General features: G+C 45.2%; 1 protein-coding gene across 2 annotated transcripts in view; it reads right to left on the reverse strand.

Moving 5' to 3' along the window:
- mao (monoamine oxidase) overlaps window positions 1-16,115 on the reverse strand; it is a 270,332-nt gene that overhangs the window by 74,901 nt on the left and 179,316 nt on the right. For both annotated transcript variants that reach the window (XM_070893439.1, XM_070893440.1), the window contains exon 4: window positions 8,296-8,400. In XM_070893439.1, coding sequence (XP_070749540.1) covers window positions 8,296-8,400 — 105 coding nt within the window. The remainder of the gene's footprint in view (window positions 1-8,295; window positions 8,401-16,115) is intronic.

Below are 16,115 nucleotides of genomic sequence, written 5' to 3' on the forward strand. Positions count from 1 at the left end.
CCCTCCAGATCCTATACCCACCCGCATCTTAACCCCACCCCGTTTTGGTCCCCGGGTACCGAGACAAGTCTGGTGTGTAGCGGGCAACGGCAAGACTTCCTGCCGTGGTGGGGGTGATGGTGGCGCGATCGCCTATTGGGGGGGTGTTGAAGGGGAAGGCGAAGCTGGGGCATCGTCTTCCGAGTCAGAAGGAAGTGCTTCCTCCTGACTCGTTGTATACTGGTGCTCGAGGTGGGTGTGACGGCGGCACCTTGGGGTTCAGTGCCGTGTCCCGCCAACAACGCATGCCGCAAGACATCGATGGAGGGCGTCTGCACACGCATCTCCAAGAGCATGTGCTGCGAAACCTCCGCTTGCACAGCACACACCCAGGACATGTCCCTCGTGAACACCACGAACGCCTGGAGATGCTCGCGACTAATCGATCAAGCCCTCAATCCGATAGGCCAAAGGAGGCGTGTGCTGTACTCGCTGATCCGACTTCCGTGGGGATGGCGTGTGCACTCTAAAACGCCTTGGCGTCGCCGGCTGCATGCTACTTGGTCCCAGTACCTCTTCCGTCGAAATCGACAAAGTGGCCACAGGTTCCACTGTCGAAGGGATGAAAGGGGCATCCTCCTCCGTTTCCATAACATCTTCCTCCTCTGGGTCGGTAGTCTCCTCCTCTTCACCACCCGTGGTGAATGACACCTGCAATGGTGATGCCTCCCTTTGTGTCTCTGGAGCTGGTTGATCTGCAAAACACAATTGAGGTAATTAGAACAGAATGGATTCTTGCCCTGCACTGGCATATGTAGGAGGAACAGCACTACTACAATAAATGTGACCAAGAGACGTTACATATTAATGCATCATATGGACGTACATATAGTAGTACATCTCTGTGGAATTCACTGCCCCCAGAGAGCTGTGGAGGCTGAATCAGTTGGAGATAGACAGAATGATAAGGGAGTGAGGGTTTATGATGAGCGGACAGAAAAGGGGATAGATGGCCAGATGGCCTGCCCCTGCTCTTACTTCTTATGTTCTTTTGTTGTCAACCTGAGAGTAGCACAAAGGCTGCATGCATAACATGACATCATTCATATATTATAATTAAATGACGTTACATTACTTTAACACTGCTTGACACATTACTCACATGACGCATGGGATGGTTCTGCAACACCACGGGTGGTGGCTGAGCGACTGTGGGTGCCCACAAGTGCCGCCGCATGTTCCTCGAGGTCGGATAGGTGCGATAGCTGGGCAGGGCCCCCTCCGGTACGCCTCTGCTCTGATCAGTTGTTAGATAGCTTCCTCTGCAAATGTGAAAAGAGCATGGCATAAGCTAATTGACTAGGTAATATCATGGAAAGACAACAGTTTCCAAAGTTACATGCAAATAGGGTTAGTATCCACAATTGATGTATGGTTATAACAAAGGTCGGCGTGTTTAGGAGCCACAGCTTGACACATACATCTCTCTATACTACAACCTCCATTGAACTCGGTATTGACGGGAGCTAATGTCCCAAAGTGTCCCAGGGCAGACAGTGAGCAAGGGCAGCTCTCCCCCAGGCCATGCTGGGTCCCTGAGTAAGTGACAGCAGCCAGAGAGACTTAAATATGGCACAGGTTCATAGCCCTTTCAGATTTTAGCAGGGAATGTATATGTATGTAAGAGTAACAAAATTAAATTCAATCCAGGAGATTTACTATTATAATTATAATTACAATTTGCATCACGACAATATAAAATCTGTACTTACTCTTGCCGAAGCAACAAGGCTGTTCCAGCGCTTCCAGCACTGGTTGGGCCCCCTCGCCTCGTGGGACACCGAGGAGACGACGTCCGCGATCTCGGCCCAGAGCTTTCTGTCGACCCAGGGTGGAGGTTTCCCACGCCCACCACGGGTTAATTGGGCCCACCGGGAGTGCACCTCCTGGTCGAGCGCCTCGTTGGCCTCATCCAAAAACGGCTTTGCCCTCCACCTCCCCCCCCTCCACATCACTGTCAGATGAGGACATTTTATATTTTTTATGTCTTTTTATCTATTTTCTTTCTTAACTTTGTCTCTAATATGCTTTCCTGCTTTCCTCCTCTCTCTGTATCCTCTCTCTCTCTTTCTCTGTCTCTCCTCCTCTTTGTCTTCTGCGCATGTGTGGATCACCCTTGACCACCCGAAACGTATAGAATTCCATAGGTTAACCACTCTCTGGGTGAAGAAGTTTCTCTTCATCTCGGTCCTAAATGGCTTACCCCCTTATCCTTAGACTGTGATCCCTGGTTCTGGACTTCCCCAACATTGGGAACATTCTTCCTGCATCTAACCTGTTCAAACCTGTCAGAATTTTAAATGTTTCTATGAGATGCCCTCTCATTCTTCTGAACTCCAGTGAATACAAGCCCAGTTGATCCAGTCTTTGATAGGTCAGTCCCGCCATCCCTGGAATCAGTCTGGTGAACCTTCACTGCACTCCCTCAATAGCAAGAATATCCTTCCTCAAGTTAGGAGACCAAAAATGTACACAATACTCCAGGTGTGGCCTCACCAAGGCCCTGTACAACTGTAGTAACACCTCCCTTCCCCTGTACTCAAATCTTCTCGCTATGAAGGCCAACATGCCATTTGCTTTCTTAACCTCCTGCTATACCTGCATGCCAATCTTCAATGACTGATGTACCATGACACCCAGGTCTCATTGCACCGCCCCTTTTCCTAATCTGTCACCATTCAGATAATAGTCAGTTTCTCTGTTTTTACCACCAAAGTGGATAACCTCATATTTATCCACATTATACTTCATCTGCCATGCATTTGCCCACTCACCTAACCTATCCAAGTCACTCTGCAGCCTCATAGCATCCTCCTCGCAGCTCACACTGCCACCCAACTTAGTGTCATCCGCAAATTTGGAGATACTACATTCAATCCCCTCGTCTAAATCATTAATGTACAATGTAAACAGCTGGGGCCCCAGCACAGAACCTTGCGGTACCCCACTAGTCACTGCCTGCCATTCTGAAAAGTACCCATTTATTCCTACTCTTTGCTTCCTGTCTGCCAACCAGTTCTCAATCCATGTCAGCACACTAGCCCCAATCCCATGTGCTTTAACTATGCACATTAATCTCTTGTGTGGGACCTTGTCGAAAGCCTTCTGAAAGTCCAAATATACCACATCAACTGGTTCTCCCTTGTCCACTCTACTGGAAACATCCTCAAAAAATTCCAGAAGATTTGTCAAGCATGATTTCCCTTTCACAAATCCATGCTGACTTGGACCTATCATGTCACCTCTTTCCAAATGCGCTGCTATGACATCCTTAATAATTGATTCCATCATTTTACCCACTACCGATGTCAGGCCGACCGGTCTATAATTCCCTGTTTTCTCTCTCCCTCCTTTTTTAAAAAGTGGGGTTACATTGGCTACCCTCCACTCCATAGGAACTGATCCAGAGTCTATGGAATGTTGGAAAATGACTGTCAATGCATCCGCTATTTCCAAGGCCACCTCCTTAAGTACTCTGGGATGCAGACCATCAGGCCCTGGGGATTTATCGGCCTTCAATCCCATCAATTTCCCCAACACAATTTCCCGACTAATAAGGATTTCCCTCAGTTCCTCCTTCTTACTAGACCCTCTGACTCCTTTTATATCCGAAAGGTTGTTTGCGTCCTCCTTAGTGAATACCGAACCAAAGTACTTGTTCAATTGGTCTGCCATTTCTTTGTTCCCCGTTATGACTTCCCCTGATTCTGACTGCAGGGGACCTACGTTTGTCTTTACTAACCTTTTTCCCTTTACATATCTACAGAAACTTTTGCAGTCTGTTTTAATATTCCCTGCAAGCTTCCTCTCGGACTCTATTTTCCCTGCCCTAATCAAACCCTTTGTCCTCCTCTGCTGAGTTCTAAATTTCTCCCAGTCCCCGGGTTCGCTGCTATTTCTGGCCAATTTGTATGCCACTTCCTTGGCTTTAATACTATCCCTGATTTCCCTTGATAGCCACGGTTGAGCCACCTGCCCTTTTTTATTTTTACGCCAGATAGGGATGTACAATTGTTGTAGATCATCCATGCGGTCTCTAAATGTCTGCCATTGCCCATCCACTGTCAACCCCTTAAATATCATTCGCCAATCTATCCTAGCCAATTCACGCCTCATATCTTCAAAGTTACCCTTCTTTAAGTTCTGGACCATGGTCTCTGAATTAACTGTTTCCTTCTCCATCCTAATGTAGAATTCCACTATATTATGGTCACTCTTCCTCAAGGGGCCTCGCACAACAAGATTGCTAATAAATAGAAAAAAAGTTGCCATTGTTGTTGTTATGTCTCTATTTATTTTTAACAGCTTTATAAGCCTGTCCTGCCACCTTCAAAGCTTTGTTTTTCCAGTACATTTTAACTCGTGGGCTGCTGACAGGTCTTCCATAGCCCCCGGGAAACCTGGAGTGGAAGATCATATGCCTAGTGAGAGGAGACATACTGGCTCCTGAAGGGTGCAAGTGGGCCCCACAAGAGACTCCAGTCTAGGGAAATGCCTGAACCCCTCAAGACTAAGAACCTTAAAAAAAATATTAAAAAATAATTTCCCTGGAATGACTGAACCAAAGATGACTGCATACACCTGGGCTTCTAGTCTGTTTCGACAGGAAGACACTCAAGTTGTACCTAAAGGGCCCATGTTAATGAGCTGCTCTCTCATTGACCCTACATACTCTCAACAAGGTCAGCACTGGAGGATATGAGTGTGTGCAATCCCACGTAACTCATGGGCTCACATCCCGGAGCAATTTCAAGGATGTAAAGTCTAACTTGGTCCTGATTCCAGCTCTCCTTCTATATGCTGCTGTTCATCATCATAGGCAGTCCCTCGAAATTGAGGAAGACTTGTTTCCACTCCAAAAATGAGTTCTTAAGTGACTGAACAGTCCAATATGGGAATTACAGTCTCTGTCACAAGTGGGACAGACAGCCATTGAAGGAAAGGGTAGTTGGGACTGGTTTGCTGCACGCTCCTTCCGCTGCCTGCGCTTGGCTTCTGCATGCTCGCGGCATTACAGACTTATTGGAAACAGGAACATAGAAACATAGAAACATAGAAAATAGATGCAGGAGTAGGCCATTCGGCCCTTCTAGCCTGCACCGCCATTCAATGAGTTCATGGCTGAACATTCAACTTCAGTACCCCATTCCTGCTTTCTCGCCATACCCCTTGATCCCCCTAGTAGTAAGGACCTCATCTAACTCCTTTTTGAATATATTTAGTGAATTGGCCTCAACAACTTTCTGTGGTAGAGAATTCCACAGGTTCACCACTCTCTGGGTGAAGAAGTTCCTCCGCATCTCGGTCCTAAATGGCTTACCCCTTATCCTTAGACTGTGACCTCTGGTTCTGGACTTCCCCAACATTGGGAACATTCTTCCTGCATCTAACCTGTCTAACCCCGTCAGAATTTTAAATGTTTCTATGAGGTCCCCTCTCATTCTTCTGAACTCCAGTGAATACAAGCCCAGTTCATCCAGTCTTTCTTGATAGGTCAGTCCCGCCATCCCGGGAATCAGTCTGGTGAACCTTCGCTGCACTCCCTCAATAGCAAGAATGTCCTTCCTCAGGTTAGGAGACCAAAACTGTACACAATACTCCAGGTGTGGCCTCACCAATGCCCTGTACAACTGTAGCAACACCTCCCTGCCCCTGTACTCAAATCCCCTTGCTATGAAGGCCAACATGCCATTTGCTTTCTTAACCGCCTGCTGTACCTGCATGCCAACCTTCAATGACTGATGTACCATGACACCCAGGTCTCTTTGCACCTCCCCTTTTCCTAATCTGTCACCATTCAGATAATAGTCTGTCTCTCTGTTTTTAACCACCAAAGTGGATAACCTCACATTTATCCACATTATACTTCATCTGCCATGCATTTGCCCACTCACCTAACCTATCCAAGTCGCTCTGCAGCCTCACAGCATCCTCCTCGCAGCTCACACTGCCACCCAACTTAGTGTCATCCGCAAATTTGGAGATACTACATTTAATCCCCTCATCTAAATCATTAATGTACAGTGTAAACAGCTGGGGCCCCAGCACAGAACCTTGCGGTACCCCACTAGTCACTGCCTGCCATTCTGAAAAGTACCCATTTACTCCTACTCTTTGCTTCCTGTCTGACAACCAGTTCTCAATCCATGTCAGTACACTACCCCCAATCCCATGTGCTCTAACTTTGCACATCAATCTCTTGTGTGGGACCTTGTCGAAAGCCTTCTGAAAGTCCAAATATACCACATCAACTGGTTCTCCCTTATCCACTATACTGGAAACATCCTCAAAAAATTCCAGAAGATTTGTCAAGCATGATTTCCCTTTCACAAATCCATGCTGACTTGGACCTATCATGTCACCTCTTTCCAAATGCACTGCTATGACATCCTTAATAATTGATTCCATCATTTTACCCACTACCGATGTCAGGCTGACCGGTCTATAATTCCCTGTTTTCTCTCTCCCTCCTTTTTTAAAAAGTGGGGTTACATTGGCTACCCTCCACTCCATAGGAACTGATCCAGAGTCAATGGAATGTTGGAAAATGACTGTCAACGCATCCACTATTTCCAAGGCCACCTCCTTAAGTACTCTGGGATGCAGTCCATCAGGCCCTGGGGATTTATCGGCCTTCAATCCCATCAATTTCCCCAACACAATTTCCCGGCTAATAAGGATTTCCCTCAGTTCCTCCTCCTTACTAGACCCCCCGACCCCTTTTATAACCGGAAGGTTGTTCGTGTCCTCCTTCGTGAATACCGAACCAAAGTACTTGTTCAATTGGTCCGCCATTTCTTTGTTCCCCGTTATGACTTCCCCTGATTCTGACTGCAGGGGACCTACGTTTGTCTTTACTAACCTTTTTCTCTTTACATATCTATAGAAACTTTTGCAATCCGTCTTAATGTTCCCTGCAAGCTTCTTCTCATACTCCATTTTCCCTGCCCTAACCAAATCCTTTGTCCTCCTCTGCTGAGTTCTAAATTTCTCCCAGTCCCCAGGTTCGCTGCTATTTCTGGCCAATTTGTATGCCACTTTCTTGGCTTTAATACTATCCCTGATTTCCCTTGATAGCCACGGTTGAGCCACCTTCCCTTTTTTATTTCTATGCCAGACAGGAATGTACAATTGTTGTAGTTCATCCATGCGGTCTCTAAATGTCTGCCATTGCCCATCCACAGTCAACCCCTTAAGTATCATTCGCCAATCCATCCCAGCCAATTCACGCCTCATACCTTCAAAGTTAGCTTTCTTTAAGTTCTGGACCATGGTCTCTGAATTAACTGTTTCATTCTCCATCCCAATGCAGAATTCCACCATATTATGGTCACTCTTCCCCAAAGGGCCTCGCACAACGAGATTGCTAATTAATCCTCTCTCATTACATAACACCCAGTCTAAGATGGCCTCCCCCCTAGTTGGTTCCTCGACATATTGGTCTAAAAAACCATCCCTTATGCACTCCAGAAAATCCTCCTCCACCGTATTAGCTATGTGCATATTAAAGTCACCCATTATAACTAGCATTGACATTACACTGCTTCCAGTTTATGACAAAACTGTCCAGAACGTATTTAAAAAAATAAAACCCCATTAATAATCCTTGAAAAAAAACATGTATTTTCTTTATTCCTTGTATGTCCGCTTTAAGGACCTGCCCCTTTTGTGTTACGACAGTTTGATCTGTGAGCTGTACCCGCATCAAGTCATCTTAATTTCCAGAATGTTACAGAAGGGAGATATTGGCCTGGGCTTTCCTCTTTAGGGTGTACTTTCAGTAGGGTGGTACTACTAGTAGATAAGTCTCTGGGATTGTGTGGGGAGAAAGGCGGCTACTACAGGGCTCTCTCCCTCCATTTGACTATCTACCGCTGCTTTCTGGGGCTTACCGCCACCTTCCAGAAGGCTGCCCCGGGAAGTGACAGCAACTGTGGCAGGGAGCAAGGAAGTCCATCAGGACCTCAGGCCCCAGGACACCTGGCCCCGTGCCCTTCCAACCATTTATATGTGGGAGGATGGGAGGCAACGAGCAGTATGGGTCCTGGTGCGGGTCTTCACCACAATTCTAGTCTTCACCACAATTATGCCCAATTCCGAGAGAAATCCCCTGCCCCCATACTGATTCTTGTGCTCAAAAAGGGAAAGCAACATGTACATATTTACATTTAGGTTTCATTACTGGAATAATTTTCAGGTTAACACCACAACCTTTGTCAAATGCATTATTCAAAGACTCTTAAAATTACTCTTTACCTCCTTTCCCAGGTCATCCAGGGTTCGCCATAGGTTGTTGTAATCCATGTACGCAAATGGATTCCACATAGGTGGAAAAGGACCCTTGAAAGGATAGGATTTTCCCTGAAACAAAAAATAAGTCAAAAATATAGTGTTGGTTTTCCTTAAAAATACCTTTTGGGGCCAATCAGCCAAACTGACCAATTAAGGTACAACTAATTTAAAAAATTAATCACAATGCCATACACCATAGGAGACTTCAATTCGTTATCTGTACAAATATCAAATAATCCACTGACATTCCAAGTGGAGTTCATGGAAAGCATCACAAGTGTTCAAAGTAATCAGCCTCTCAATGGGCCCAAGTTTCCACATGATTCTCGCCTGATTTTTAGGAGCAACTGGTGGAGAACGGACTATTTTAGAAATCGCAATTCTCCACATTTTTTTTTCTGCAGTTCTAGTCAGGTAGAACAGTTCTAGTTTAGAACAGAATTTTTTCTTCAAAAGGGGGCGTGTCCGGCCACTGACGCCTGATTTGAAAGTTTCCACAGTGAAAATGTATTCCAAACTAAAGTAGAATGGCGCCAGTGAAGATTTTTGTAGAACTGAAAAAACCTGTTCTACACATTAAAAAATCAGGCGCAGGTTACAAATTAGGCGTCCAGAACGAGGTGGGGGGGGGGGAAGGGAACTCATTAAATTTGACAATAAATCCTTATTTATACTTCTACAAATATTATACAAATAAATCCAACCTGAATAAACATTTATAAGCCAAGAAAAGATTAAATAAACCATCTTCCTACCTGTGTGAAAGTGCTTCAGCCAGGGAGAATTCTGCAGCTGTTCGTGCCGCTGAGCGAGGGAGGGAGAGAGAGAGAGGGGAGGGAGAGAGAGAGAGAGAGAGAGAGGGAGGGGAGGGGGGGTCGGGGGAGCGGGCCTCGGGTCGGGGAGTGGGCCTCGGGTCGGGGCGGGGTGGGGGGGGGGGAGAGCGGGTGTCAGGTCTCTGTCGGGGCGGGGGGGGGGAGCGGGTCTCGGGTGTCGGGGCGGGGGGGGGGGGGGAGAGCGGGTCTCGGGTGTCGGGGCGGGGGGGGGGGGAGAGCGGGTGTCGGGGCGGGGGGGGGGGGAGCGGGTCTCGGGTGTCGGGGGGGGGGAGCGGGTCTCGGGTATCAGGGCGGGGGAGAGCGGGTGTCGGGTCTGGTCGGCGGGGGGGAAGCGGGTGTCGGGTCGGGGGGGGGGGGAAGCGGGTCTCGGGTGTCAGGGCGGGGGAGAGCGGGTGTCGGGTCTGGTCGGCGGGGGGGAAGCGGGTGTCGGGTCGGGGGGGGGGGGAGAGCGGGTCTCGGGTGTCGGGGCGGGGGGGAGGGGAAGCGGGTCTCGGGTGTCGGGGCGGGGGGGGGGGAGCGGGTCTCGGGTGTCAGGGCGGGGGAGAGCGGGTGTCGGGTCGGGTCGGGTCTGGCCGGCGTGGGGGGGGGGAGCGAGTGTCGGGTCTGGTCGGGAGCGGGGAGCAGGAGCTGGCCGTGGGAGGAGCCTCATTCACGCAGCCCCAGTGAGGCCATTGGGCCAGGGCTAGGGGCTGCGTGCTTCGGGCCCCTCCCACACAGTTCGGCGCCTGGAGCTACTGCACTTGCGTGCCGACTGTAGCGCGCATGTGCAGAGGTCCCGGCACTGTTTTCAGAGCAGGGACCTGGCTCCGCCCTCCCACAGCTCGTGCCGGCTGCGCCAAGTGCCAGAGGACCTGTAAGTCGGTGGAGACTACCGAGGATTTTTTTAGGCGCCGTTTTAGGCGCAAAAAACGGGCGCCCAGCTCGGAGGGGCGCCCGTTTTTTTTCTTGTGGAAACTTGGGCCCAATGAAACAGTTATTGTAGAATGAAGATTCTGCCACTAACATTAACATTTTATTCAATTGAAGAGAATGTGGGTCAGAGAATCAGATGTGAAAGCCAAGGTCTCCAACTAGTGCCGCTTCCTAGTATCCATTATCTAAAAATAATCACTGAAGTCAAAAGCACCAAGAATTGAATGCACTCATCCCTGCACCCTATATCTCCAATCAATACTCTTTTCAAGGAAGGCTTCACACTAGGAACCTTGCCTCACAAAATGTAATCTATTATTTCACATTCCTAGATCTAATAATAGTGGAAAATGAACGCATACATGACAGCCTGCAAGTTAAATTCATTTTTTCTTTGATTTCAGGATCCGTATTGGTGGTGTGGTATCACATGGTAGAATTCAGGTTTTTTCTGTGAAAACCAAAATACGGTGGCCTCACCTATGATGTATGAAAGAAGTAATTACAATGGGAGTGCAGTGGGGCATGAACTTGTCCTAATTAAAGCTGCATCGATATCCAATATTCCATCAGTTGTATTATAGGGAAAAGAAAACTGATGCACACGAAGGTGTAAGTTTGGCAGTGGTGGATTTAGAAATTTTCAATGGGGGAGGTGAGTTCTGATGGCACAAAATGTATTTCTTAAGGGGTTTTGGGGGCAAACCACCCAGGTAAATTTAGTTTTTGATACTTTTTTGGTGAAGTTTCCAGCAGTTTGAAATGTATTGAGATCCAACACTTAAAGTAAAAATGAATTATTCTAGATGGATATACACTAATCAATCCCCTGTAGCATTGCACAGTGGGATAGATTTTGACTTCGGGAGGTTTTGGGGCAGGTTATGGGCAGGGCGCTTGAACTGCCTGATGTCATTAGTCTGAGGTTTGAACCATTTTCATGGTTGGGCTTTATTTAAATTTAATTTGTAACAGTGAAGGGCAACCTACCCAATGCAGGGCGGGTAACAGGTGGGGCTGGTGCCCATTTAAAGCATGCTAGCACATCGTAAAGTGAAGGGTAATTTTACCCTCCTGGAATGGTTGCTGGAACTTTGTAAGGCTTGAACTATAAGAGGTCACATACACAAGCTTCTAGATTCAGTAACACAGCAGTGGAGATCCTTGTGGTATCGTAGTCTGACAGGAGGGAGACAAGATAGACTTTGAAGCAGGTGTGAAACGAGTTAGCTGACAACGCCTCTCCCAGGAGATTACATAGCTCCGGGTGGGGTGGGGTGTGTCTGTAAGCTAGGGGAACCAGTCGGTCTTTTTCTGTCCGTCATTTTTCATATGTTCATATATAAACACTGTAATTAACTAAATTCAAAAGGAACACAAGAGGGCAGCAGAGAATCAGCACTGCTGAAGGATGAAAAATAACGAGTTGCAATAAATTAATATTTATCTTTGTTATTTGAGCTCAAAGCTCCAGCTTATATTTTTGATTCGGAAAATCTAGCATGGAATGGAGCCAAAGTTAATTACATTCTGCCTGTACTATTGGCCTCATTATTCATATCTGCATATGTGATAAAACATTTTTCACTGGCTCCGCACTGTACGTACCGCGCCTGCATTGAAACTGTAATCAAGATGTAATCAACAACCTTAGTCTGATGTAGCACAACTGACAGAAAGTTACTTGAGATATAGAGTGGAACCCTATTATTGACACACTCAATTTTACAGCTAATCTTGTATTGAAAGCAGGTTCGAGCATTATGCAGGCTTATAAAACAAAGGAAAAAATGAGTTTTTTTAAACTGGAAGCACAGCAGAAGTATAAATAGACAAATTAAAACATGGGAAACACATTGGCCCTGATTTCCATTGCCATTTCTGGGTGGGACGATAGCATGCTCAAAATCAGAGTGCAGATCTAACTGCCTTGTTCTCACTGTCATTGCCACCTGCCGCTATTTTGATTGGGGCCTACAGATTGGCACAAAGACACTTGCTGAAAATAGGTAGCAGTCTCGTTATACAAGGAATATGACTCCAATGCAATTTTTAAGTACCAGTGGATGGAACACGTGCTTCACCCAATGTTACTAGACATAGAATGACCTAACCAGTGGTCCTTAAATGCATGACAGGAGGCCTCCAAAAATGAGGCAGGTAGGCTTGTGTGTGATTTTTGTGAGTTCAGGAGCAACATTAATGCTTAGGTGCCGAGGTAATTCTTGCCTGGCATGTAACTGCAGTTGGTTACAGATTAGATGCAGATATTTGATGATAATCTGAACATGCTCTCCATTGCTGGAAGGGTCGTAATTCCTTGACGGGGTGGCTTTTGGGGGAGTGGGGGGAGGTGGGGGGGTGCTATCAAGTTTCGAAGAAGCCCTTTTCTGAAGCTGTTGAGGAAGACTTTTATACAGCTGCTTTTAACACCCAGTGGAATTGTTACAGACCTGCAAACAAATACAGATGCTGGCTTTAAGAGGAAAATGAGTTGCATTGGTATAGTTTGGTAACATAACGTGACAGTTTTTTTTAACAATTATAAATATCAACCACAGCACCACCTACAAATATAACTGGCATTGCATGTAAATGTTGACATTTTTATAATTGAGGTAGTATGACAAAAGGTCTTTTCAATGTGTTTCAAAATGTAATGTTACAAACCAACTCAACAATTTAAAAATATAGTAGAATGCAATCAACTACAGTCAGAATAGCAGCCAAAAGGATTTAGTTTAATTGTGGTTAACTGAGACAGGATCCTTACCCACAAACTCTGTGAAATCAGTGGTGTGTAAATTCAGAGATAAGAGATGCTTCTCTGTGTGATGTACTAAAATTGTAATATATAGCTATTATATTAAAATCACTGAGTGGGCCAGAACATTCCATTTGATAATTACGATGTCAACATTCACCTGCATTACCAGCGATACCTGTAGGTGGCACTGCGAGACTTGGTTTTCTATATTAAATGACACCCTATATATGCTGCTAAAACAATAACTGATATACAGCATAGTTGGTGTAAGAGAAATTTGGCATTAGGGGTACCATCGGGACAAGGGTTAAAGTGCTGGTTCCTGCACCGGCTCATAAGGAGGTAAAAGGCCTCTCTTCAGCCTTGTACCAAGGCTCCAGAAGTTATCAATTCAATAATATTCCGACAGGATACGATGTGAGAACCTAAACAGACATTGATAAGACCTTGCGAAGAGGCTCGAGGCAGACTCACGGGCATCAAGGAGAATCAACAAATTCTGACCTAATGAAGTCATTCTAGTCGCAGCCTAAGGTGGTCACGAGGGTCTTGGCCTGTCAATCCAAAGTAGCACTAATAAGGTAGTCCAATTAGAGAAGTAGCACTGATAAGGTAGTCCAATTAGAGATCTAGGGAGGTCTTGTCCGGGAACGGAGGGGTTTTTGAAATGTATAAAAGTTGTATGATTGTGCTGTTCGGAGAGCATCTCCACTCACAGGCGGCTGTGATGAGAGGTGTTCCCGGACGTTGGTAATAAAAGATCGTTATACCTTGCCATCCGCCTCTGTCTGCTAACTCCAAGGGCTGTTACGTGGGTTGGGGCGAGCGTCGACCCTTTATATCAGAGGGTCCACTCGTGGGAGGAGAAGCCTTCCCAATTCCCCTTACATTTGGTGCTGCAAGCAGGGTATGGACTTCCCGAACGGAACAATGACCCAGCTGTTGGGGTGAGTATGTTTTAATTTACCACCTTCAAGTTAGAGCTGTGACATTGTAAACCTCAAGAGAAGGACATCTGTACAAAGAACCATTTGTAGCAGATCCAGGAGAGACGGAGATGGAGAACAAGGACGATCTAGGGGTGGAAGGGGGTCAAAAGGTGCATCCTAAAACGCGTGCGTGGAGGTAGCACGGCAGTGCGAGGGTACGACGCAAGGGAAGATATAGAGGAAGATCTATTGACCCGAAGCGGTACGAGCGCACTGTGCAGGGATGAGAGAGTGAGGACATGGAGACAATGTCCCTGCAGTGACGGGATATATTGACCCAAAGCGTGGCAGTACGAGTGTACAGCGCCAAGGGAAGACATATAGATATAAATAACGTCCTGCATACCTAACACGAATTAAAGGGAGTGCCCAAGATAGCCCCGAAAAAGATGGGTAACACGGCTAGTAAAAAGGCGAATAAAACCAATCATTAATTGTAACATGCGTAACTACGTAATGCCATAAAAAAGCTGATAGTGACTATCTTAAGTGACATATGGATCCAAAAATAGAGCCGGACAAACAATTAATAAGCTTTGTTGAATGAAGAGAGACTTTTGTGAATGTCTGTCGTTGAGTGAGAGTCCTTGTGTGATTTTTTTGACTGCGGAATGAAATTTTCATGTTTCTGAAATCCTGTTTGGAACAATGGGGTAGTCGTCTGTTTGTTTTAGCTCCACCCACTTTTTCAGACAATGTGAAAGTTTTTTTAACCTTTTTTGTCCTGTATGTAGGAAGTTTTAAGTTAGAAACGCAGGCGTGGATTTATTCGGATGATATTAAGAGAAGGCACAGCAAAATACTGAGATGGATTCAAACTAAAAAAAAATGTAAATTAAATCTGATCTCTCAAAAAAAAGAGAAATAAAACTAAAAGATTTGGAAACAATCTAGAAATACCTTCAGAGATCAGGTCAAATTCCTGGGCGAGTGGTGAGCTATCTGCGAAGGTATAAAAGGGAATTTTGAAAAAAATGTTAAAACGGCAAGCTTTAACAGTTTAGAAAAAAGACATTGTAACGGCCTTGAAAAATAGAAATTTGAGATAACGAAAAGCTACCCTCAAACAAAGCCCAGTTATGGAGAAAAGAAAAAAAGATAAAGACGCAACTTTGAAAGAAAACAAATTGAGCGAATTTGAAAGAAAAAGTCTTCGATTGTCTGATGATTTTAAATTAACAAATTTACGGAGACACGAGCCCTCCGTGTAAAATACAAAACCTAATTTGAAGAAAGGAGATCTGAAAAAAAAGACGTAACGTACTAAATAGGTGCTGGAAAGGAAGGGGTGTTTGCGATGGAAAAAGACACTCTCCATTGATAATGATTTTAAGTTACGAGAAAGTTTCACTGCAGTTTGAAAGATTTCCAAAATGGACGTTGTTTATCAAGAAAAGTCCCGAACAGTCTAAACAAGCAGGAGGGTTTTGAAAATAATGAGGAGAAAAGATCTAAGCTATGCGAACTCAGCACAGAAAGAAAAGACTGGGAATTAGAGAATCTTACTGAATTTTAAAATTCTTATAGAAAATGGAACTGGCACGGAAGTTTAGATTTTGTGCTGAGAGAGAAATAAAACACAAGATTTGCCCAGTGAACGGGACCATAAAATAAAACGAAACGTTGGAATGTATACAGCACGTGTGAAAATTGGATTTCAGTAAACAAAATAGCTATTAAAAATGTGTGGTCTCGTTTTAAATCAATTAAAAAAAAAATCTTTGGCAAGCACTTGAATTAGAAGTTAAGAAAAAATTGGAGTTTAATCTAAAATGCCGTCTTTCCTGATCAGAAGACTTTTATTATGACGGCTTTACTAATGATTTCTGCTGTTTTAACGGATTCCTAATTTCTAAGCAAGTTTTGAAGGCACAAAGACTTAAAAAAAGAATTTTTCGGATGATTACGTGAAGTCACATAATGACATCAGGCCTTCTTACAAACCTGTAAAGGAGTTAACCCTTTCTATTGACAGCTGTTTTATACTGGACATTATTAATTTGGATTTCTTAATAGAATAAAAAACTTACCTGACAGATAATGAAATGGTGGGATCGTCAGAATAAAAATAAAACAGAACTAGCCCATGTAATAATACTCGCCTGATACAAATAAAAGAAAGATACTCAAACAAAACAAATTTAAAAGTTAAAAGCTAAGATAAATAAGCTGGAAGAGATTTTTTTTAAATGGGACCAGACGGATAGTGCAGTGCGCAGCCATAGCACCATCACCTATGGCAATAGAGCCAATGTACCCCACGGTTGGGTAAGTGTAGTCCAC

The sequence above is a fragment of the Pristiophorus japonicus genome, chromosome 11 (genome assembly GCF_044704955.1).
Source record: "Pristiophorus japonicus isolate sPriJap1 chromosome 11, sPriJap1.hap1, whole genome shotgun sequence".
In the NCBI taxonomy this organism is placed as follows: Eukaryota; Metazoa; Chordata; class Chondrichthyes; family Pristiophoridae; genus Pristiophorus; species Pristiophorus japonicus.